Source organism: Ranitomeya imitator, chromosome 5 (assembly GCF_032444005.1).
Source record: "Ranitomeya imitator isolate aRanImi1 chromosome 5, aRanImi1.pri, whole genome shotgun sequence".
NCBI lineage: Eukaryota > Metazoa > Chordata > Amphibia > Anura > Dendrobatidae > Ranitomeya > Ranitomeya imitator.
The window spans coordinates 301,499,748-301,521,799 of NC_091286.1; the positions used below are offsets into that span (position 1 = coordinate 301,499,748).

Below are 22,052 nucleotides of genomic sequence, written 5' to 3' on the forward strand. Positions count from 1 at the left end.
TACTAGCGGGGCGAAGGGAAGTGCTGCTGCTACTGGTGGAGAAGGGGGTGCTGCTGCTACTTCTCGGGGAGGGGTGGAAGTGTGAAGGTCTGCCTTTACTGGGGGGAGAGATGAGGGTCACTCGCTGTTTCTACTACTAGGAAGAATGAAGCATTACTGTGATAGAGTTGCTCACAGCCTTGTTGTCCAGTGTTTGCTGCCTGCTTTGACTGCTATTACTGAGAAACACCCAACAGGGAGGAGCGATATAAGGGTTTCCGCTGGATATGACCCATGATGCGGCCGCTTGTGCACGTTCAGTGTCCTCTAATCTCACTATTGCTGACTCCTGAAGTGAGGATCTGTCCACTTCTGCCTCATGATGTATTTGTAAGGTATTTCTATGATATATATTTCTGATTGTTATGAAGTTTCTTGTGTTTTGTAGATAATGAAACTGCTGTTTACACCTTGATGCCAATGGTAATGGCTGATCAACACAGGTATGTCCAAGGTGACGGGGTGGTGAGGCCCCACATGTAAAACTGGAGTGCATGAGAGGAGCGGAGATGGATATGTTCGCAGAGCATGGAGTCTTGAAGAACGCACTCTGCCATTATGGAAACCAAACTACCGCCATTGTAGTCAATGGGATCCATGTTGGTTCATTATTTGATACATCCATATTTTTAATTTTGTTCCTATTATGGCACACAAAAGCGGATTTCTGAGCGCTAGTGTTAGCCCAGCCTACAGGATCTATGTTTGCCATGTTTCTGTTACTTCTCATCCTACTTTACCCGCTCTTTTGCCTTTCTGCTCCAGTAGAGGATATAGATAGGAGATCCGTACATCGCATATAAACCTCTGTATAACATGGTACATAATGTGTCTGTTTCCTAGTGTAATATTCATTTCCATATTTTTATATTCTTAAAGGTCTGTTTATGAGTTGCTTTCAAATTCTAAATTCGATGTGAACTACGCCTTTGGAAGAGTAAAACGAAGTTTACTTCACATTGCAGCCAAGTAAGACCTTCATTTACTGTATGTTACTTTTTTTTTTAATTGTATTATTTTTATTAAACATTTTTCAGATAATTACAAACACGGGGACCATCTCCCAGAATAAATGACATACAAAAGCAGAAAAGATAGTAGCGCATTTCCCCTGCTTTGTTATACAGGGAGATTAAAGAGTATCTTCTGTAGATGCATATAAGACTGAGAGTAATTCCTCTATTCAGTGTGGAAACGCAAGTTATTTGCCGTCCAGCAAATGTCCATTTAATTTACCATGTTTGACTTGTCGTTTTGGCTTATCGAAGGAGTTTTCCATCCATGTAGGTGGAAAAAGGAACCTCACGATCTTTGGTCTGTCCTGTCTGTTTGCCCTCGCACAGGCAAAATATGCTGAAAATCTCTTATTGTCCCTCTTATTTAATTTGGCGTGTTGTGTTCCGTTGCTCTTTAGGTCAAGACTGGCATATGTAAATTCCATTCTTATTAACAGTGTTAATAATAATCTGTATCTGCTGGACATCATGTTTAGAAAAAAAAAAATCTTGGAAGGGGTTAAACTAGCTTTCCAGGATCAATGAAAATTTACCTAGAGAGAATGTTATAAAAATAATTCCAGTATTAATTACCTATTCTATTCCTCCTTTTGCTCCACTGTGGCGTTTCCGTGCTCCCCTTTGGTGTCTGCTTACTACTCTGCACCAGTCACTTGCCATCTACCCATATAAACGCTGCTGCCAATCACTGGCCAATAGCTTGATCTTGTGCAGTCCATCTCAACGGCACTGAGGTCAGTGGGTGGCTACATGTAGTGTAGCACGGTGGCTCAGTAGTTAGCACTGTTTCTTTGCTGTACTGGAGTCCTGGATGAAGATACCACCAAGGACAACATCTGCAAGAAGTTTGTATGTTCTCTGTTGTGAATTCTGTTGTCGAGCTCCCTCCTGTGGTCGTGAATGGTACTTCGGCGAGTTCTGTCTATGGGCTCCCTCTGGTGGCTATGAGTGGAGCTGCGGCTTCTGAGGTTCCTTACACAGGTGACGTGGTTTATCCTTTGGTTGGCTGCTCTATTTAACTCCTCTCAGATCGTTACTCCATGCCAGCTGTCAATGTTTTTGCATTTGTTCAGTTCGCTCCTGGATCTCTCTGGTGACCTGCCTTCTCCTGCAGAAGCTAAGTTCCTGATAGTCGTTATTTGTTCTTTTTCTTGTCCAGCTGGTTTTCATGATTTTGTCTTGCTAGCTGGAAGCTCTGGGATGCAGAGTGGTCCCTCCGCACCGTGAGTCGGTGCGGAGGTCTTTTTTGCACACTCTGCGTGGTCTTTTGTACGTTTTTGTGCTGATCGCAAAGTTACCTTTCCTATCCTCTGTCTATTTAGTAAGTCTGGCCTCCCTTTGCTGAAACCTGTTTCATTTCTGCGTTTGTGACTTTCATCTTTACTCACAGTCAATATATGTGGGGGGCTTCCTTTACCTTTGGGGAATTTCTCTGAGGCAAGGTAGGCTTTATTTTCCATCTCTAGGGCTAGATAGTTCTTAGGCTGTGACGAGGCGCCTAGGTCTGGTCTGGAGCACTCCACGGCTATTTCTAGTGTGTGTGATAGGATTAGGGCTTGCGGTCAGCAGAGTTCCCACATCCCAGAGCTCGTCCTGTATGAGGTTTAACTATCAGGTCACTCCGGGTGCTGCTAACCACCAGGTCATAACAGTACAGCTGGCCCAAAGTATTAATGCATCTCAGTAGAGGGATAAGAGAACTTCTAAGACCATTTTTTTTTCTTTGCACTGTGTTTTGTTTCTCTTTTCCCCTAGACCTTTGGGTGGTTCAGGACACAGGTGTAGGTATGGACATTCAAGGTCTGTCCTCTTGTGTGGATCATCTCACTACAAGGGTACAAAACATTCAAGATTTTGTGGTTCAGAATCCTATTTTAGAGCCTAGAATTCCTATTCCTGATTTATTTTCTGGGGATAGATCTGGGTTTTTGAATTTCAAAAATAATTGTAAACTGTTTCTGGCTTTGAAACCCTGCTCCTCTGGTGACCCCGCTCAACAAGTAAAAATCATTATTTCTTTGTTGCGTGGTGACCCTCAAGACTGGGCATTTTCCCTTGCGCCAGGAGATCCTGCATTGCGTGATGTTGATGCGTTTTTTCTGGCGCTTGGATTGCTTTATGATGAACCAAATTCAGTGGATCAGGCAGAGAAAATCTTGCTGGCTTTGTGTCAGGGTCAGGATGAAGCGGAGGTGTACTGTCAGAAGTTTAGAAAGTGGTCTGTGCTTACTCAGTGGAATGAATGTGCCCTGGCAGCAATTTTCAGAAAGGGTCTTTCTGAAGCCCTTAAGGATGTCATGGTGGGATTTCCCACGCCTGCTGGTCTGAATGAGTCTATGTCTTCGGCCATTCAGATCGATCGGCGCATGCGTGAGCACAAAGCTGTGCACCATCTGGCGGTCTTCTCTGAGCATAGGCCTGAGCCTATGCAGTGTGATAGGACTTTGACCAGAGCTGAAAGGCAAGAACACAGACGTCGGAATGGGCTGTGTTTTTACTGTGGTGAATCCACTCATGCTATCTCCGATTGTCCTAAGCGCACTAAGCGGTTCGCTAGGTCTGTCACCATTGGTACGGTACAGTCTAAATTTCTTTTGTCCGTTACTCTGATTTGCTCTCTGTTGTCCTATTCTGTAATGGCATTTGTGGATTCAGGCGCTGCCCTGAATTTGATGGATCTGCCAGGCGCTGTGGTTTTTTCTTGGAGCCCTTGCAGTATCATATTATATTGAGAGGAATTGATGCTACGCCTTTGGCCAAGAATAAGCCTCAGTACTGGACCCAATTGACCATGTGCATGGCTCCTGCACATCAGGAGGATATTCGCTTTTTGGTGTTGCATAATCTGCATGATGTGGTCGTTTTGGGGTTGCCATGGCTACAGGTCCATAATCCAGTGTTGGATTGGAAATCTATGTCTGTGTCCAGCTGGGGTTGTCAGGGGGTACATGGTGATGTTCCATTGCTGTCTATTTCGCCTTCCACTCCTTCTGAAGTCCCTGAGTTTTTATCAGATTACCGGGATGTATTTGAAGAGCCCAAATCCGGTGCCCTACCCCCTCATAGGGATTGCGACTGTGCTATTAATTTGATTCCTGGTAGTAAGTTTTCTAAGGGCTGTCTGTTTAATTTATCTGTGCCAGAGCACGCCGCTATGCGGAGTTATATAAAGGAATCCTTGGAGAAGGGTCATATTCGCCCGTCGTCGTCACCATTGGGAGCAGGGTTCTTTTTTGTGGCCAAGAAGGATGGTTCTTTGAGAGCTTGTATTGATTACCGCCTTCTTAATAAGATCACAGTCAAATTTCAGTATCCTTTGCCGCTGCTGTCTGATTTATTTGCTCGGATTAAGGGGGCTAGTTGGTTCACCAAGATAGATCTGCGTGGTGCGTATAATCTTGTGCGAATTAAAGAGGGCGATGAATGGAGAACGGCATTTAATACGCCCGAGGGCCATTTTGAGTACCTGGTTATGCCATTCGGGCTTTCTAATGCTCCATCTGTATTTCAGTCCTTTATGCATGACATCTTCCGAGAGTACCTGGATAGATTCATGATTGTATATTTGGATGACATTTTGGTCTTTTCGGATGATTGGGAGTCTCATGTGAAGCAGGTCAGAATGGTGTTCCAGGTCCTTCGTGCAAATTCCTTGTTTGTGAAGGGGTCGAAATGTCTCTTTGGAGTTCAGAAGGTTTCATTTTTGGGTTTCATTTTTCCCCTTCTACTATCGAGATGGACCCTGTTAAAGTCCAGGCCATTCATGATTGGACTCAGCCGACATCTGTGAAGAGCTTGCAGAAGTTCCTGGGCTTTGCTAATTTTTATAGTCGCTTCATCGCTAATTTTTCCAGTATTGCTAAACCGTTGACTGATTTGACCAAGAAAGGTGCTGATATGGTCAATTGGTCCTCTGCAGCTGTAGAGGCTTTTCAGGAGTTGAAACGACGTTTTGCTTCTGCCCCTGTGTTGTGCCAGCCAGATGTTTCGCTCCCGTTTCAGGTCGAGGTTGATGCTTCTGAAATTGGAGCAGGGGCTGTTTTGTCGCAAAGAAGTTCTGATGGCTCGGTGATGAAACCCTGTGCCTTCTTTTCTAGAAAATTCTCGCCTGCTGAGCGCAATTATGATGTGGGCAATCGGGAGTTGTTGGCCATGAAGTGGGCATTCGAGGAGTGGCGACATTGGCTTGAAGGAGCTAAACATCGCGTGGTGGTCTTGACGGATCACAAGAATTTAACTTATCTCAAGTCTGCCAAACGGTTGAATCCTAGACAGGCTCGATGGTCGCTCTTTTTCTCCCGTTTTGATTTTGTGGTTTCATACCTTCTGGGATCTAAGAATGTGAAGGCTGACGCCCTGTCAAGGAGTTTTGTGCCTGACTCTCCGGGTGTTCCGGAGCCGACGGGTATTCTTAAAGAAGGGGTAATTTTGTCTGCCATTTCCCCTGATTTGCGGCGTGTGCTGCAAAAGTTTCAGGCTGATAGACCTGACCGTTGTCCTACGGAGAAACTGTTTGTCCCTGATAGATGGACTAGTAGAGTTATCTCTGAGGTTCATTGTTCAGTGTTGGCTGGTCATCCTGGAATCTTTGGTACCAGAGATTTGGTGGCTAGATCCTTTTGGTGGCCTTCTTTGTCACGGGATGTGCGTTCTTTTGTGCAGTCCTGTGGGACATGTGCTCGGGCTAAGCCCTGTTGTTCTCGTGCCAGTGGGTTGCTTTTGCCCTTGCCGATCCCGAAGAGGCCCTGGACGCATATTTCCATGGATTTTATTTCAGATCTCCCTGTTTCTCAAAGGATGTCGGTCATTTGGGTGGTTTGTGATCGCTTCTCTAAGATGGTCCATTTGGTACCCTTATCTAAATTGCCTTCCTCCTCTGATTTGGTGCCATTGTTTTTCCAGCATGTGGTTCGTTTGCATGGCATTCCAGAGAACATTGTCTCGGACAGAGGTTCCCAGTTTGTTTCGAGGTTTTGGCGGTCCTTTTGCGCTAAGATGGGCATTGATTTGTCTTTTTCTTCGGCTTTCCATCCTCAGACTAATGGCCAAACCGAACGAACTAATCAGACTTTGGAGACATATCTGAGATGCTTTGTTTCTGCTGATCAGGATGATTGGGTGTCCTTCTTGCCTTTGGCTGAGTTCGCCCTCAATAATCGGGCCAGCTCGGCTACTTTAGTTTCTCCTTTTTTCTGTAATTCTGGTTTCCATCCTCGTTTCTCTTCAGGGCAGGTTGAGCCTTCGGACTGTCCTGGTGTGGATGCGGTGGTGGACAGGTTGCAGCGGATTTGGACTCATGTGGTGGACAATTTGACATTGTCCCAGGAGAAGGCTCAACGTTTCGCTAACCGCCGGCGTTGTGTTGGTCCCCGACTTCGTGTTGGGGATTTGGTTTGGTTGTCATCTCGTCACGTTCCTATGAAGGTTTCCTCTCCTAAGTTTAAGCCTCGTTTCATTGGGCCTTATAAGATTTCTGAAGTTCTTAATCCTGTGTCATTTCGTTTGGACCTTCCAGCTTCTTTTGCCATCCATAATGTGTTCCATAGGTCATTGTTGCGGAGATACGTGGCGCCTATGGTTCCCTCCGTTGATCCTCCTGCCCCGGTGTTGGTTGAGGGGGAGTTGGAGTATGTGGTGGAGAAGATTTTGGATTCTCGTGTTTCGAGACGGAAACTTCAGTACCTGGTCAAGTGGAAGGGTTATGGTCAGGAAGATAATTCCTGGGTTTTTGCCTCTGATGTTCATGCTGCCGATCTTGTTCGTGCCTTTCATCTGGCTCATCCTGATCGGCCTGGGGGCTCTGGTGAGGGTTCGGTGACCCCTCCACAAGGGGGGGTACTGTTGTGAATTCTGTTGTCGAGCTCCCTCCTGTGGTCGTGAATGGTACTTCGGCGAGTTCTGTCTATGGGCTCCCTCTGGTGGCTATGAGTGAAGCTGCGGCTTCTGAGGTTCCTTACACAGGTGACGTGGTTTATCCTTTGGTTGGCTGCTCTATTTAACTCCTCTCAGATCGTTACTCCATGCCAGCTGTCAATGTTTTTGCATTTGTTCAGTTCGCTCCTGGATCTCTCTGGTGACCTGCCTTCTCCTGCAGAAGCTAAGTTCCTGATAGTCGTTATTTGTTCTTTTTCTTGTCCAGCTGGTTTTCATGATTTTGTCTTGCTAGCTGGAAGCTCTGGGATGCAGAGTGGTCCCTCCGCACCGTGAGTCGGTGCGGAGGTCTTTTTTGCACACTCTGCGTGGTCTTTTGTAGGTTTTTGTGCTGATCGCAAAGTTATCTTTCCTATCCTCTGTCTATTTAGTAAGTCTGGCCTCCCTTTGCTGAAACCTGTTTCATTTCTGCGTTTGTGACTTTCATCTTTACTCACAGTCAATATATGTGGGGGGCTTCCTTTACCTTTGGGGAATTTCTCTGAGGCAAGGTAGGCTTTATTTTCCATCTCTAGGGCTAGATAGTTCTTAGGATGTGACGAGGCGCCTAGGTCTGGTCAGGAGCGCTCCACGGCTATTTCTAGTGTGTGTGATAGGATTAGGGCTTGCGGTCAGCAGAGTTCCCACATCCCAGAGCTCGTCCTGTATGAGGTTTAACTATCAGGTCATTCCGGGTGCTCCTAACCACCAGGTCATAACAGTTCTCCCCGTGTTCGTGTAGCTTTCCTCCCACACTACGGACATACTGAAAGGGAATTTAGATTGTGAGTCGAATTGGGGTCAGTGATGATAATGTACGTAAAGTGCTGCGGAATATGTTGGCGCTATATAAGCGAGTAAGATGTGACTTCTGCAGAGTAGTAAGCAGTAGAGATAAGCGAATGTGCTCTGATAAAGTTTTATCTGAGCATGCTCGGGTGCTATCAGTATTTTTGGGGTGCTCGAATAGCATGTTTGAGTCCCCACCACTGTATGTCTCAATGCTGTTGGACAGTTGCAGCACATGTAGGGATTGCCTGTTTGTTAGGCATGTGTTACAGCCGCGATTGATGCAGGCGCGGGGACTTGAACGTATTTTTCGAGCATGCCGAACACACCCTTTTAGCCCTCAAGCATGCTGGGATAACAACTTATCAGAGCACGTTCACTCATCACTGGTAAGTAGGAAGCATCAGGGGAATCCTCAGGTAAGTCGTGTTGATTGTTATTTTTCTACATTTACTGCCTTTATGCAAATTATTGTTAATTTTGGAAAAACTCTTCAAGATTTCAACAAAATCATGTATGTTCATGGTAAGTAGCAAAATGACTAATTTGGCATTTTATTGTGACATCTTGGAATTATTTACTTGCCCGTAGAGTGCTATTAGTTTTTTCTTTCCCATCTAAGGCTAGGTTCACATTGCGTTAGTGCAATCCGTTTAGCGGATACGCTAACGGAATGCGCTAACGCAATGTCCAAAAAGTGATTGCGTTTGGCAATCCCGCGAGCGCAGATGCCCGATCTGAGCTAGCAAAGAACGGACCCTGAACGCTGCAAGCAGCGTTTGAGGTTCGTCCGAAAATAACGGCACATCGCTGACGCATGCCAAAAATGGCATATGTTAGGGATCTGTTAGCGCACCCATTGACTGCAATGTGCTAACGGATCCGTTACATAGCGTTAATTGCGCCAATTTCACCATGTAACGGATTCCGTTAGCGGACACCCACTAACACAATGTGAACCTAGCCTAAGGCTAGGTTACTTACACCTTTTTTTACTTTTTTGTTCTATTTGCTTCTCATACTTTCATTGCTTTTTCCAGCTGTGGCTCTGTGGAGTGCTTAGTTTTGCTTCTGAAGAGAGGAGCCAATCCCAACTATCAGGATATCTCCGGATGCACACCTCTTCATTTGGCAGCTCGAAATGGGTATGTGTTCAAGATCTGTTTGAAGGAACATCTGAAAAATCTGAGAGCAGCGTGACGTAGGAACAGGGATCCGAATTACAGTGATTTAGTAGTTTACTAGGTGCAGCAGTTGTGATAGAATCACAGGATTTTATTACGCAGATGTAGAAGAGCTCTGAATTCTGAGCTCGTTATAATCCTGCCCACACCACCTTTTGGCAGTTTTCTGTGTACAATGTACAGTGACCAAGAGCTGCTACTCAGTTCTGGGCGTGTGGTTGGACTAGCAGGCATGAGGATGCTTGTCCTGTAGTGTAATCTCCTGCAAAACAGGGTATCCTACATCTTTTATTGTCTGTGTTTGTAACTTTCTATACAATTCTTACAGGCAGAAGAAATGCATGAGCAAACTTCTGGAATATAACGCAGATGTCAACATTTGTAACAATGAGGGCCTGACTGCAGTAAGTGGATGTAATCCATGTCCGTTTCCATATAGTTGCACAGTGAGAGCTGTGATGATGGTCCGGTGCTGACGGCGAGACCACGACTATGTGATGAGCATTCTGATTAGAGGGGCACGGCCTTGCTCAATACAATGACTGTGTGGTGTGCGCACGCTGCGAGGATTCACAAGTCTGCAGTCACACCGAGTGACTGCAGACTGTCATGATAACCCTCAAGTTATTGATACAAGTTCTGAGAACGGCTCTGGTGATTTTGTCTTTTTTTTTCATAGACATTTTTTTGTCTCCCTTCATAGATTCACTGGCTGGCAGTTAATGGCCGGACAGAGCTTCTGCATGACCTCGTGCAGCACGTCAGCAATGTGGATGTGGAAGATGCAATGGGACAGACGGCACTGCACGTTGCCTGTCAAAATGGACACAAGACGGTATGTCTGCTTGTGTGTCTCCATTTTATTTTAACCCACAGGAATGGTTTATAATTGTAAGAAGAGATACAGTTGTGCTACTTTGTACAGTGTATCAAACAGGCAGGTGCTTTCCAATGTATAGGGGAATTCCTGTTTTTATTGTTCAGATGTTTTTGTCCATAGATTGGGGGCCATACATTTTTATGCCTTTAATCTCTGCACAATAGCGTGGCATAATCCATGGGTCAATCCTGTTCGATGTGCTGAACGCTGAGGAGTATGCAATGAATGATCACATCCTGACATCAGTGACAGGTCGTACCTTGTGGGCGGTGTTATCACGATTTGTTTGTCCCCCGAAGGATGGAATAATTAACCAAATGGCCCTTGGCAGATAAAAGGTCCCCTACCCGTGGTCCAAACAGAAGTCATTGCCAGTTTCTAACTTATTATTTAATATCTAAAAAATGTAATCAAATCCTCTACTCTGCAAAATCTGGTTAAAGGGAAACATTTTCTGGTTGTCCCAGGGAACCTTTTGTCGGTTGATGAGAAATAAGTTGTACACTAGTGTATGGAAGATATAACACGTGTACAGCAGCTTATTAGATAAAATAATGAGCACGTGACAGATGAACAACATAATATTCCATCAGTCGTCTCTTGTGTTGTATGGATGATTCATGCAATCAGTCACATGTCGGAAGTCCCATTGCTCTTCATCTTAAATGGTATGTTTAATTAGAAGTGACCTAATGATTAAATAAGATTTGTATTTTGAAAAAGGTTAAAAATCTTGCAGTTTTCACCCTGGTCACTGGGATTATTACTATGGTAAAAGACTTTCTGGACAAGTGCCTCATGAGAGGATCATTTTCCAAATTAACTGTACTAGACTTTGCATTACATGCTGCATATTTTTTCTTACTTGCACTAAATCACTTCCATGCTTATTTATTTGATTTTTTTCTCTTTAAAATAGACTGTGTCATGTCTATTGGACAGCGGGGCGGATATAAACAGGCCGAATGTGTCTGGAGCTACTCCATTGTATTTTGCATGCAGGTAAGATGTATGAGTTACAAGGGGAGCAGCAGGGAAGCGGCACTACAGGCCAATACAATAGGGTGTGCTGCTCATATTACATGCCTGCATGACCATGTCCGCCTACTTCATGGGCCTTCGTATTGTCAGACTCCTGCTTACTATTTACTGCAGTATAGGAAAAAGTAAGGCTGGGTCTGGAACAGAAGGCATAGAGAAAATCACCAATTTGTAAAAGTACTGTTGATCAGTTTAGCTCCAGTAGTGAGAACCCCACCTGTCACTGAAACCACAATGTGTAAGTGCTCATTTTGTGCTTTAGTGTGCACACAGGAGTATACAGACCTATAGAATTTCTGTTAAGCCTTTACACTGCTCTGGTGCGTTCATTTATAAGTTGATCGGTTCGGTGCCATTGTTCTGATCGAAAAGGCAGGGGTGGGCATTGGACAAAACCTGATCCACAGTACTTTTAGGGGCAACAAATATCAACAGAAAATGAAGACGTGTTTCACTAGATTGTTAGTTGTCCCCTATAAGCCTTTAGGATGTTAGCCTTCCTGCCAAAGTGGATTCAAACCAGCTCTCCTTAAATTTGTCCACTGACAAAGACATGAACAGTCTATAATTTTAAGGGTAGGTTAATTTTAACATTGAGAGATAGAATATAAAAAATAAAATCACATTGTATAAATTACCGTATATAAATTTATTAGCATTTTGCAGTGAGAAATAAGCATTGATTCCTCTGGCAACAAGACATACTTGGTGACAAAACCCTTGTTGGCAAGCACAGCAGTCAGATGTTTTTTGTAATTGATGATGAGGTTGGTGCATATGTCAGGAGGAATTTTGGTCCATTCCTCTTTGCAGATCATCTCTAAATCATTAAGATTTTGAGTCTGTGGTTTGGCAACTCGGAGCTTCAACTCCCTCCTTCAACTCCATCCTTGTATGCATGGCTCCTTATTTCCATCCTTGTATGGATGGCTGTTGTGAATTCTGTGGCTGAATTCACTCCTGTGGTCACAAGTGGTACTGCAGCTTCTGAGCTTCCTCCCTCAGGTGTTCTGGTGAGCTCGTTAACTGCTTCATTACTTAACTCCGCCTGATGCTGCTATCCTTGCTCCTTGTCAATGTTTCAGTGTTGGATCTGAGCTTCTCCTGATTGTTCCTGTGACCTGCTGCTCTGTATAGCTAAGTGCCTTTTGCTTTTTTGTTGCTTTTTTTCTGTCCAGCTTGTCTTTTGTTTTGCTGGAAGCTCTGAGACGCAAAGGGTGTACCGCCGTGCCGTTAGTTCGGCACGGTGGGTTTTTTTTGCCCCCTTTGCGTGGTTTTGCTTTAGGGTTTTTTGTAGACTGCAAAGTTCGCTTTACTGTCCTCGCTCTGTCCTAGAATATCGGGCCCCACTTTGCTGAATCTATTTCATCCCTACGTTTTGTCTTTTCATCTTACTCACAGTCATTATATGTGGGGGGCTGCCTTTTCCTTTGGGGAATTTCTCTGGGGCAAGTCAGGCCTATTTTTCTATCTTCAGGCTAGCTAGTTTCTTAGGCTGTGCCGAGTTGCCTAGGTAGTTGTTAGGCGCAATCCACAGCCGCTTTTAGTTGTGTTTAGGATAGGATCAGGTGTGCAGTCTACAGAGTTTCCACGTCTCAGAGCTCGTTCTTGTATTTTTGGGTATTTGTCAGATCACTGTGTGCGCTCTGATCGCTAAGCACACTGTGTTTCTGGATTGCCTTCATAACACCTGTCATTAGCAAACATAACAGTACAAGGAGCCAAACTAATGATTCTCAATAGAGGGAAAGAAAAAGTTCTGACATCATTTTTTTTTTTTTTTTTCTGCTCTGTGTTCACTTTTTTTTTTCCCCTAGACATTTGGGTGATTCTGGACACAGGTGTGGACATGGATATTCAGGGTCTGTGCTCTTCAATGGATAATCTCGTTATAAATGTACAAAAAATTCAAGATACTATTGATCAGAAATCTATGTTAGAACCAAGAATTCCTATTCCTGATTTGTTTTTCGGAGATAGAACTAAGTTTCTAAGTTTCAAAAATAATTGTAAGCTATTTCTGGCCTTGAAACCTCATTCTTCTGGTAATCCTATTCAACAGGTTTTGATTATTATTTCTTTTTTGCGCGGCGACCCTCAAGACTGGGCATTTTCTCTTGCGCCAGGAGACCCTGCATTGAGTAGTGTCGATGCGTTTTTCCTGGCGCTCGGATTGCTGTATGATGAGCCTAATTCAGTGGATCAGGCTGAGAAAAATTTGCTGGCTTTGTGCCAGGGTCAGGATGATATAGAAGTATATTGTCAGAAATTTAGGAAATGGTCAGTACTCACTCAGTGGAATGAATCTGCGCTGGCAGCTTTGTTCAGAAAGGGTCTCTCTGAGGCTCTTAAGGATGTCATGGTGGGATTTCCTATGCCTGCTGGTTTGAATGAGTCTTTGGCCATTCAGATCGGTCGACGCTTGCGCGAGCGTAAATCTGTGCACCATTTGGCGGTACTGCCTGAGGTTAAACCTGAGCCTATGCAGTGCGATAGGACTATGACTAGAGTTGAACGGCAGGAATACAGACGTCTGAATGGTCTGTGTTTCTACTGTGGTGATTCCACTCATGCTATTTCTGATTGTCCTAAGCGCACTAAGCGGTCCGCTAGGTCTGCCGTCATTGGTACTGTACAGTCCAAATTCCTTCTGTCCATTACCTTGATATGCTCTTTGTCGTCGTTTTCTGTCATGGCGTTTGTGGATTCGGGCGCTGCCCTGAATCTGATGGATTTGGATTATGCTAAACGTTGTGGGTTTTTCTTGGAGCCTTTGCGGAGTCTTATTCCATTGAGAGGAATTGATGCTACACCTTTGGCCAAGAATAAACCTCAATACTGGGCCCAGCTGACCATGTGCATGGCTCCTGCACATCAGGAAGTTATTCGCTTTCTGGTGTTGCATAATCTGCATGATGTGGTCGTGTTGGGGTTGCCATGGCTACAAACCCATAATCCAGTATTGGATTGGAATTCCATGTCGGTATCCAGCTGGGGTTGTCAGGGGGTACATGGTGATGTTCCATTTTTGTCGATTTCGTCATCCACCCCTTCTGAGGTCCCAGAGTTCTTGTCTGATTATCAGGATGTATTTGAAGAGCCCAAGTCCGATGCTCTACCTCCGCATAGGGATTGTGATTGTGCTATCAATTTGATTCCTGGTAGTAAATTCCCTAAAGGTCGATTATTTAATTTATCCGTGCCCGAACACGCCGCTATGCGCAGTTATGTGAATGAATCCCTGGAGAAGGGACATATTCGCCCATCGTCATCACCACTGGGAGCAGGGTTCTTCTTTGTAGCCAAGAAGGATGGTTCGCTGAGACCGTGTATTGATTACCGCCTTCTTAATAAGATCACTGTTAAATTTCAGTATCCCTTGCCATTGTTATCTGACTTGTTTGCTCGGATTAAGGGGGCTAGTTGGTTCACTAAGATAGATCTTCGTGGTGCATATAATCTGGTGAGAATCAGGCAAGGAGATGAATGGAAAACTGCATTCAATACGCCCGAGGGTCATTTTGAGTATCTAGTGATGCCGTTCGGACTTGCCAATGCTCCATCTGTGTTTCAGTCTTTTATGCATGACATCTTCCGTGAGTATCTGGATAAATTCCTGATTGTTTACTTGGATGACATTTTGATCTTCTCAGATGATTGGGAGTCTCATGTGAAGCAGGTCAGAATGGTTTTTCAGGTCCTGCGTGCTAACTCTTTGTTTGTGAAGGGATCAAAGTGTCTCTTCGGTGTGCAGAAAGTTTCATTTTTGGGGTTCATCTTTACCCCTTCTACTATCGAGATGGATCCAGTTAAGGTCCAAGCCATCCAGGATTGGATTCAGCCGACATCTCTGAAAAGTCAGCAAAAGTTCCTGGGCTTTGCTAATTTTTATCGTCGCTTCATCTGTAATTTTTCTAGCATTGCCAAACCATTGACCGATTTGACCAAGAAGGGTGCTGATTTGGTTAATTGGTCTTCTGCTGCTGTGGAAGCTTTTCAGGAGTTGAAGCGTCGTTTTTGTTCTGCCCCTGTGTTGTGTCAGCCAGATGTTTCTCTTCCGTTCCAGGTCGAGGTTGATGCTTCTGAAATTGGAGCAGGGGCGGTTTTGTCACAGAGAGGTTCTGATTGCTCAGTGATGAAACCATGTGCTTTCTTTTCCAGGAAGTTTTCGCCCGCTGAGCGTAATTATGATGTGGGCAATCGAGAGTTGCTGGCCATGAAGTGGGCATTCGAGGAGTGGCGTCATTGGCTTGAAGGAGCTAAGCATCGCGTGGTGGTATTGACTGATCATAAGAACTTGACTTATCTCGAGTCTGCCAAGCGCTTGAATCCTAGACAGGCCCGTTGGTCGTTATTTTTTGCCCGCTTCGACTTTTTGATTTCGTACCTTCCGGGCTCTAAAAATGTGAAGGCGGATGCTCTGTCTAGGAGTTTTGTGCCCGACTCTCCGGGTTTATCTGAGCCAGCGGGTATCCTCAAGGAAGGAGTCATTGTGTCTGCCATCTCCCCTGATTTGCGGCGGGTGCTGCAAAAATTTCAGGCGAATAAACCTGATCGTTGTCCAGCAGAGAAACTGTTCGTCCCTGATAGGTGGACTAATAAACTTATCTCTGAACTTCATTGTTCGGTGTTGGCTGGTCATCCTGGAATCTTTGGTACCAGAGAGTTAGTGGCTAGATCCTTCTGGTGGCCATCTCTGTCACGGGATGTACGTACTTTTGTGCAGTCCTGTGGGATTTGTGCTAGGGCTAAGCCCTGCTGTTCTCGTGCCAGTGGGTTGCTTTTGCCCTTGCCGGTCCCAAAGAGGCCTTGGACACATATTTCGATGGATTTCATTTCTGACCTTCCCGTTTCTCAAAAGATGTCAGTCATTTGGGTGGTCTGTGATCGCTTTTCTAAAATGGTCCATCTGGTGCCCTTGGCTAAATTGCCTTCCTCCTCTGATTTGGTACCTTTGTTCTTTCAGCATGTGGTTCGGTTGCATGGCATTCCTGAGAATATTGTTTCTGACAGAGGTTCCCAGTTTGTTTCAAGGTTTTGGCGAGCCTTTTGTGGTAGGATGGGCATTGACCTATCCTTTTCCTCGGCTTTCCATCCTCAGACTAATGGCCAGACCGAACGAACCAATCAGACCTTGGAAACATATCTGAGATGTTTTGTTTCTGCAGACCAGGATGATTGGGTGTCCTTTTTGCCGTTGGCTGAGTTCGCCCTTAATAATCGGGCCAGCTAGGCTACCTTGGTTTCTCCATTTTTTTGCAATTCTGGGTTCCATCCTCGTTTCTCTTCAGGACAGGTTGAGTCTTCGGACTGTCCTGGTGTGGATTCTGTGGTGGATAGGTTGCAGCAGATCTGGACTCAGGTAGTGGACAATTTGATCTTGTCCCAGGAGAAAGCTCAACTTTTCGCTAATCGCAGACGCCGTGTGGGTCCCCGACTTCGTGTTGGGGATCTGGTTTGGTTATCTTCTTGTCATATTCCTATGAAGGTTTCCTCTCCTAAATTTAAACCTCGTTTTATTGGTCCGTATAGGATTTCTGAGGTTCTCAATCCTGTGTCTTTTCGTTTGACCCTCCCAGACTCCTTTTCCATACATAATGTATTCCATAGGTCGTTGTTGCGGAGATACGTGGCACCTATGGTTCCATCTGTTGAGCCTCCTGCCCCGGTTTTGGTGGAGGGGGAATTGGAGTATATTGTGGAGAAGATTTTGGATTCTCGTGTTTCTAGACGGAAACTCCAGTATCTGGTTAAATGGAAGGGTTATGCTCAGGAAGATAATTCCTGGGTTTTTGCCTCTGATGTTCATGCTTCCGATCTTGTTCGTGCCTTTCATGCGGCTCATCCTGGTCGGCCTGGGGGCTCTGGTGAGGGTTCGGTGACCCCTCCTCAAGGGGGGGGTACTGTTGTGAATTCTGTGGCTGAATTCACTCCTGTGGTCACAAGTGGTACTGCAGCTTCTGAGCTTCCTCCCTCAGGTGTTCTGGTGAGCTCGTTAACTGCTTCATTACTTAACTCCGCCTGATGCTGCTATCCTTGCTCCTTGTCAATGTTTCAGTGTTGGATCTGAGCTTCTCCTGATTGTTCCTGTGACTTGCTGCTCTGTATAGCTAAGTGCCTTTTGCTTTTTTGTTGCTTTTTTTCTGTCCAGCTTGTCTTTTGTTTTGCTGGAAGCTCTGAGACGCAAAGGGTGTACCGCCGTGCCGTTAGTTCGGCACGGTGGGTTTTTTTTGCCCCCTTTGCGTGGTTTTGCTTTAGGGTTTTTTGTAGACTGCAAAGTTCGCTTTACTGTCCTCGCTCTGTCCTAGAATATCGGGCCCCACTTTGCTGAATCTATTTCATCCCTACGTTTTGTCTTTTCATCTTACTCACAGTCATTATATGTGGGGGGCTGCCTTTTCCTTTGGGGAATTTCTCTGGGGCAAGTCAGGCCTATTTTTCTATCTTCAGGCTAGCTAGTTTCTTAGGCTGTGCCGAGTTGCCTAGGTAGTTGTTAGGCGCAATCCACAGCCGCTTTTAGTTGTGTTTAGGATAGGATCAGGTGTGCAGTCTACAGAGTTTCCACGTCTCAGAGCTCGTTCTTGTATTTTTGGGTATTTGTCAGATCACTGTGTGCGCTCTGATCGCTAAGCACACTGTGTTTCTGGATTGCCTTCATAACACCTGTCATTAGCAAACATAACAGATGGCTCCCTATTCCCATCTTTGTATGCATGACTCATTATCCCCATCCTTGTATGTATGGCCCCCATGAGAACAGCATAAAAAAACGAAACCAAAAACATCCTACTTACCTTCCCTGCTCGCCCTCGCAGCATCTCGCTCCGACTTTCAGCAAATCCTGCAGCCGTGCGATCACGTGTCACCAAGATAATGAATATTCACCTCTCCACTCCCATAGGCATGGAGTGGAATGAATATTCAATCCCTTAATGAGCGGGGGACACGTGATCCACCGCCCGCAGGAGCTTCTGGAAGCCGGAAGGAGATGTGAGGGCATGCAGTGAAAGGTAAGTAGGATTTTTTTTTATATATATACTGGAAGGCTGGCGGCTGCGGATGTAACTGAGCGCGCTATAAGAAAAATTAATTTTCATTGCCAGTGCAGTGAATATTAATTTCATTTTAGCAGTTGGCACAGGCTTTAGCTACAGCTGCCGGCTCCTGCCTTCCGTGACCCGCCGCCTCCCCTCCTCTGCCGTAAACTGGGACAATGACTTGTGTATAAACTGAGGGGGGCATTTTCAGCACAAAAAATGTGCTGAAAAACTCGCCTTATACACAAGTATATACGGTACTTACACATCTGTGTGGCCTAAACATGCTACCATGGCCTGCATCTTCTCCAGACTTGTCTCCCATTGAGCACATCTCGGACGTCATTGGTTGTCTATTACAAAGGGAGCTGCCAGCAGTGGATCTTGATGATTTGTGGTCCATAGTGCATTCAGCGTGGCAGAACATTCCTCAGACAACCATTAATAGCCTCATTTATAGGATATGGCGTGCAAGTGTGTGTATTTCTTCACAGGCCTCTATAGTTGGTATGGAATAAATCGAGATGTTTTGAAAATTTTGTTTCCTTTTTTTCATCCTTTGTATATTATTAATATGTCTATCCATCCTGTGTTTTTTTTTTTTTTGTAACTCCACAACGTTTTATTCTTAATGCTGCAATTTCATTGTTCAGTAAACATACATTAATGTAGTCCTACTATTTTCTTTGTTTTTGCTTTATAATGGGTAATTATAAGAATGCATTCTACTTTTCAGGATAGATTTACTTTTTTCTGTCCATGAAGTATCTTTTTCCATCTCCTTTTTTGGTATGCTAGTGGTGCATTGATGTTAGATTAGTATATTGTCTTTCATTTCTTTTACATTACGTTTTTTGCTGCTGTTCACTGAAAGGAAATTACAGTAAATGCTTTTCTTGTGGAAGATAAGATAACATAAAATTAATTTCTCCTCCAGCAGTAGTTTGTAAAAGAGAAATAATCAGAGATGGATGGAGATTTTCTGCTCACATGGCTTCTGGTCAGATTATAATTACCATTCCATCAAGTGTACAGCTTATAGCTCAAATGATTTCTTTGTTTCCTGCAGCCATGGACAAAGAGATACAGCACAGATATTATTACTGCGTGGTGCCAAGTACCTGCCAGATAAGAATGGTGTTACTCCGCTGGATCTTTGTGTGCAGGTATGAACTGCAGCACAAATACATCTGATGGATGGACTATTTATTAAAGGGATTGTCTATAGAAAAATACCTTATCACGTACCCATAGGATATTGGATAACTTGTTGATCTGTTGGGGTATGACCGCTTGGACCCACGAACAGTCGGCACAGCAGGACACTTTTATCCCTGTTAGAATGGAAAGGCTGTTTCTATTCATTCTCTGCGGGGTTGTTGATTGCTATGCTCAACTTTTTCCCGCCACCCCATAGAGATTTTTTAATGGGGACAAAAAGAACGAACCCCTACCAATCAGTTAATATCACATATTCACAGAAAGGAAAACTTTTTTCATCAAAAAAGCCCTTTAAAGAGAACCTTCCACTTGGTTCATGCTGTCCAATCAGAGTGTGGCTGCAGGACTGCAGCGAGCCAGGTATGCTTTTCTTTAAGATGCTCCTGCGGTTTAGAGGAAATCTAGTTAGACAACCCATTCTGGGTCCATAGTCAGTGATGAGACTAGTCCAACGCCGCCCCCGGCCGACTCCTCCCATAGATGCTTCACCTGATTGACAGGTCCCTCCAGTAGCGAGAGACCTTTCAATCACCTGCAGTGGCGCCATATTGGTCCCGTCTCTGGCTATTGCCTAAGTATATCCTGTCTGAAATGTCAGATGGTTTCGGAGAGACGTGTACCTGGCTGCAATCATGCAGGCAGGCTCTAATTCATGCTGCCTGTGGTTTGGGAGCATTAATCTGCCGATAGGTTCCCTGTAAGTGAATACAAGAATGTGTACACTATGTAATTGTGGTGCGTTTTCTGCTAGGGTGGTTATGGAGAAACCTGTGACGTGCTGATACAACATCATCCCAGACTTTTTCAGACGTTAATTCAAATGACTCAGAATGAAGATCTACGGGAAAATATGGTACAGTTCTCTGGATATTTGACATGCTCGATTTATTACACTTCCTTAAGGGGGTTGTGCTACAAACACAAATGATTAACCACTTACTGTATAGCTAATGCTGGGGTTTCCACAATAAGGGACCACCGCAAGTGCATTTTGAATGACGTGGTGACCTAGCATGCACAGTGCCCTCCAATCAAAGCCTGTGAGACTAAGCCGAGTGATTAGTGATTGTGCACAACCCTTTACAACCCGTTTAAGTTACATTAATCCATTTGATATTGTATGCATACATTTTAATTTCAAACCAGTGTACGTTCTTATAAAAAGTGACTGAACAACGTTAAATGCGACCAATTCTTAACATTGACCTGTTCACATGAAGAAGATAACTAGCACATACATTAGACATTGGTGGGTAAGGCCAACTTTCAATGAATGGGTATGATACACATGGCGCCACTGCTTATTAACAAGGTTTTTCCCTTCACCATGACAGCGCCGCACGTGAGAGATGGCATCCGCGGGGGCGTGGCCTGAGAGCTCATGTGAGCGGACGTGCGGCTGTGAGCTCCCGCCGCTGTACATTCTAAAATCCTGCAGAGGCGCTGCTGTTTGGTCTCTGCGGGGGGCTTACCGGCTGCGGGGAGACTTGGAGGGTCCGGCGGTGCTGAGCGGTGGTGCTGGAGCCGGCGAACATGACCAGGAGACGGCAGAAGGACGCGGGAGCCGGGGATGCAGGCGCAATCCAAGATGGCGCCGACACGAGGGAGAAGTCAGACAAGGAGAACGCCGCATGTAGAAAGCGCATGGAGGTAGCGGCAAAGCTCCGGCAGTATGCGAAAGCGGAGGCCGCAGAGGAGGGAGCCGGAGCTGATACCGAAGAGGAGGAGGAGGAGGAGAGCCCAGCAGGAGAACATGAGGTACAACAGGGGAGAAAGGAGAGTAAAATGGCGGTGGCAGAAGGGGGACCCGAGGAAATGGCGCCGGAAGCTGAGCCTACCCTAAGAGACGTTTTTGCGCTAGTTTCTTCATGTAAACAGTCTCTGACCTTACAGATACAGGAGGTTAAGGGAGACACAGCCCAGATAAACGCAGCCATGCAGAAGATTGACAAACGTGTGGGGGAGGTAGAGGAGAGAGTGAGCACTGTAGAAGACCATATAGTGCAGCTGCAAAAAGCAGAGAAAAAGTTCACTCAAGCAATAGCTGAATTGGCTGCGAAAAATGAGGACCTTGAGAACAGGTCCAGAAGAAACAATATTCGCATAGTGGGCATCCCTGAAAAAGCTGAAGGGAGGAATCCAACGGAATATATTGAAAAATGGCTGTTAGAAACATTTGGAGATATGGCGCTAACAAAAGTGTTCGCGGTAGAAAGAGCGCATAGGGTCCCGCCGAAACCACCTGTCCCTGGAGCGAATCCCCGTACCATGCTTGCCAAAATTCTAAACTATAGAGACAGAGACATTATCCTGAGGAAGGCCAGAGACATGACGGATCTGACAGTTGAAGGCCAAAAGATTGCTATATACCCAGACTATTCTACGCATCTGGTAAGGGAAAAGGTGGATGTTCTGAATAGACGGTGGATCCAGAAGGGATATCATTCTACCTTCTCCACGTATGCAAGAGGAGTCTCAATCTTGGTTCCAGCGGGAGTTCAGTATGAGGAGGTGAAGGTATGTGTGGATGTGGATGGGCAGTACGTACTAATACGGTGTATACTGTATGGAGTGATGTTGTGTGTTGCAGCGATGTATATTCCGCCTCCCTACTCTAGCAGGAAAATTAGAGAAGTAATGGAGCGAGTGGAAAGATGGGGGCCGGCACCGTTAATAATTATCGGGGATCTAAACAATATCTGTGATGAATATTGGGATAAAAATAAAAATACTCAGAATAGGTCGGAGGGACACATAACAACATTTGGCACCTATATACAGGAGATAGGTTTGATTGATCTTTGGAGGGTTAGACATATTGGGGAGAGAGGGTACTCATGTTATTCACCGGCGCATGCCACGCTCTCTAGGATTGATATGGCTCTGGGTAACAGGATTTTGGACACATTGGTTGGGGAGGTGAGATATCTGCCAA

At 45.1% G+C, this 22,052-nt stretch overlaps 1 protein-coding gene across 4 annotated transcripts in view; it reads left to right on the top strand.

Moving 5' to 3' along the window:
* Window positions 1-22,052, top strand: part of HACE1 (HECT domain and ankyrin repeat containing E3 ubiquitin protein ligase 1) — a 163,121-nt gene that overhangs the window by 14,955 nt on the left and 126,114 nt on the right. For all 4 annotated transcript variants that reach the window (XM_069726307.1, XM_069726306.1, XM_069726304.1 and 1 more), the window contains exons 2-9: window positions 428-482; window positions 919-1,008; window positions 8,795-8,899; window positions 9,267-9,342; window positions 9,642-9,773; window positions 10,738-10,820; window positions 18,966-19,062; window positions 19,869-19,970. In XM_069726307.1, the coding sequence (XP_069582408.1) occupies window positions 428-482; window positions 919-1,008; window positions 8,795-8,899; window positions 9,267-9,342; window positions 9,642-9,773; window positions 10,738-10,820; window positions 18,966-19,062; window positions 19,869-19,970 (740 nt within the window). The remainder of the gene's footprint in view (window positions 1-427; window positions 483-918; window positions 1,009-8,794; window positions 8,900-9,266; window positions 9,343-9,641; window positions 9,774-10,737; window positions 10,821-18,965; window positions 19,063-19,868; window positions 19,971-22,052) is intronic.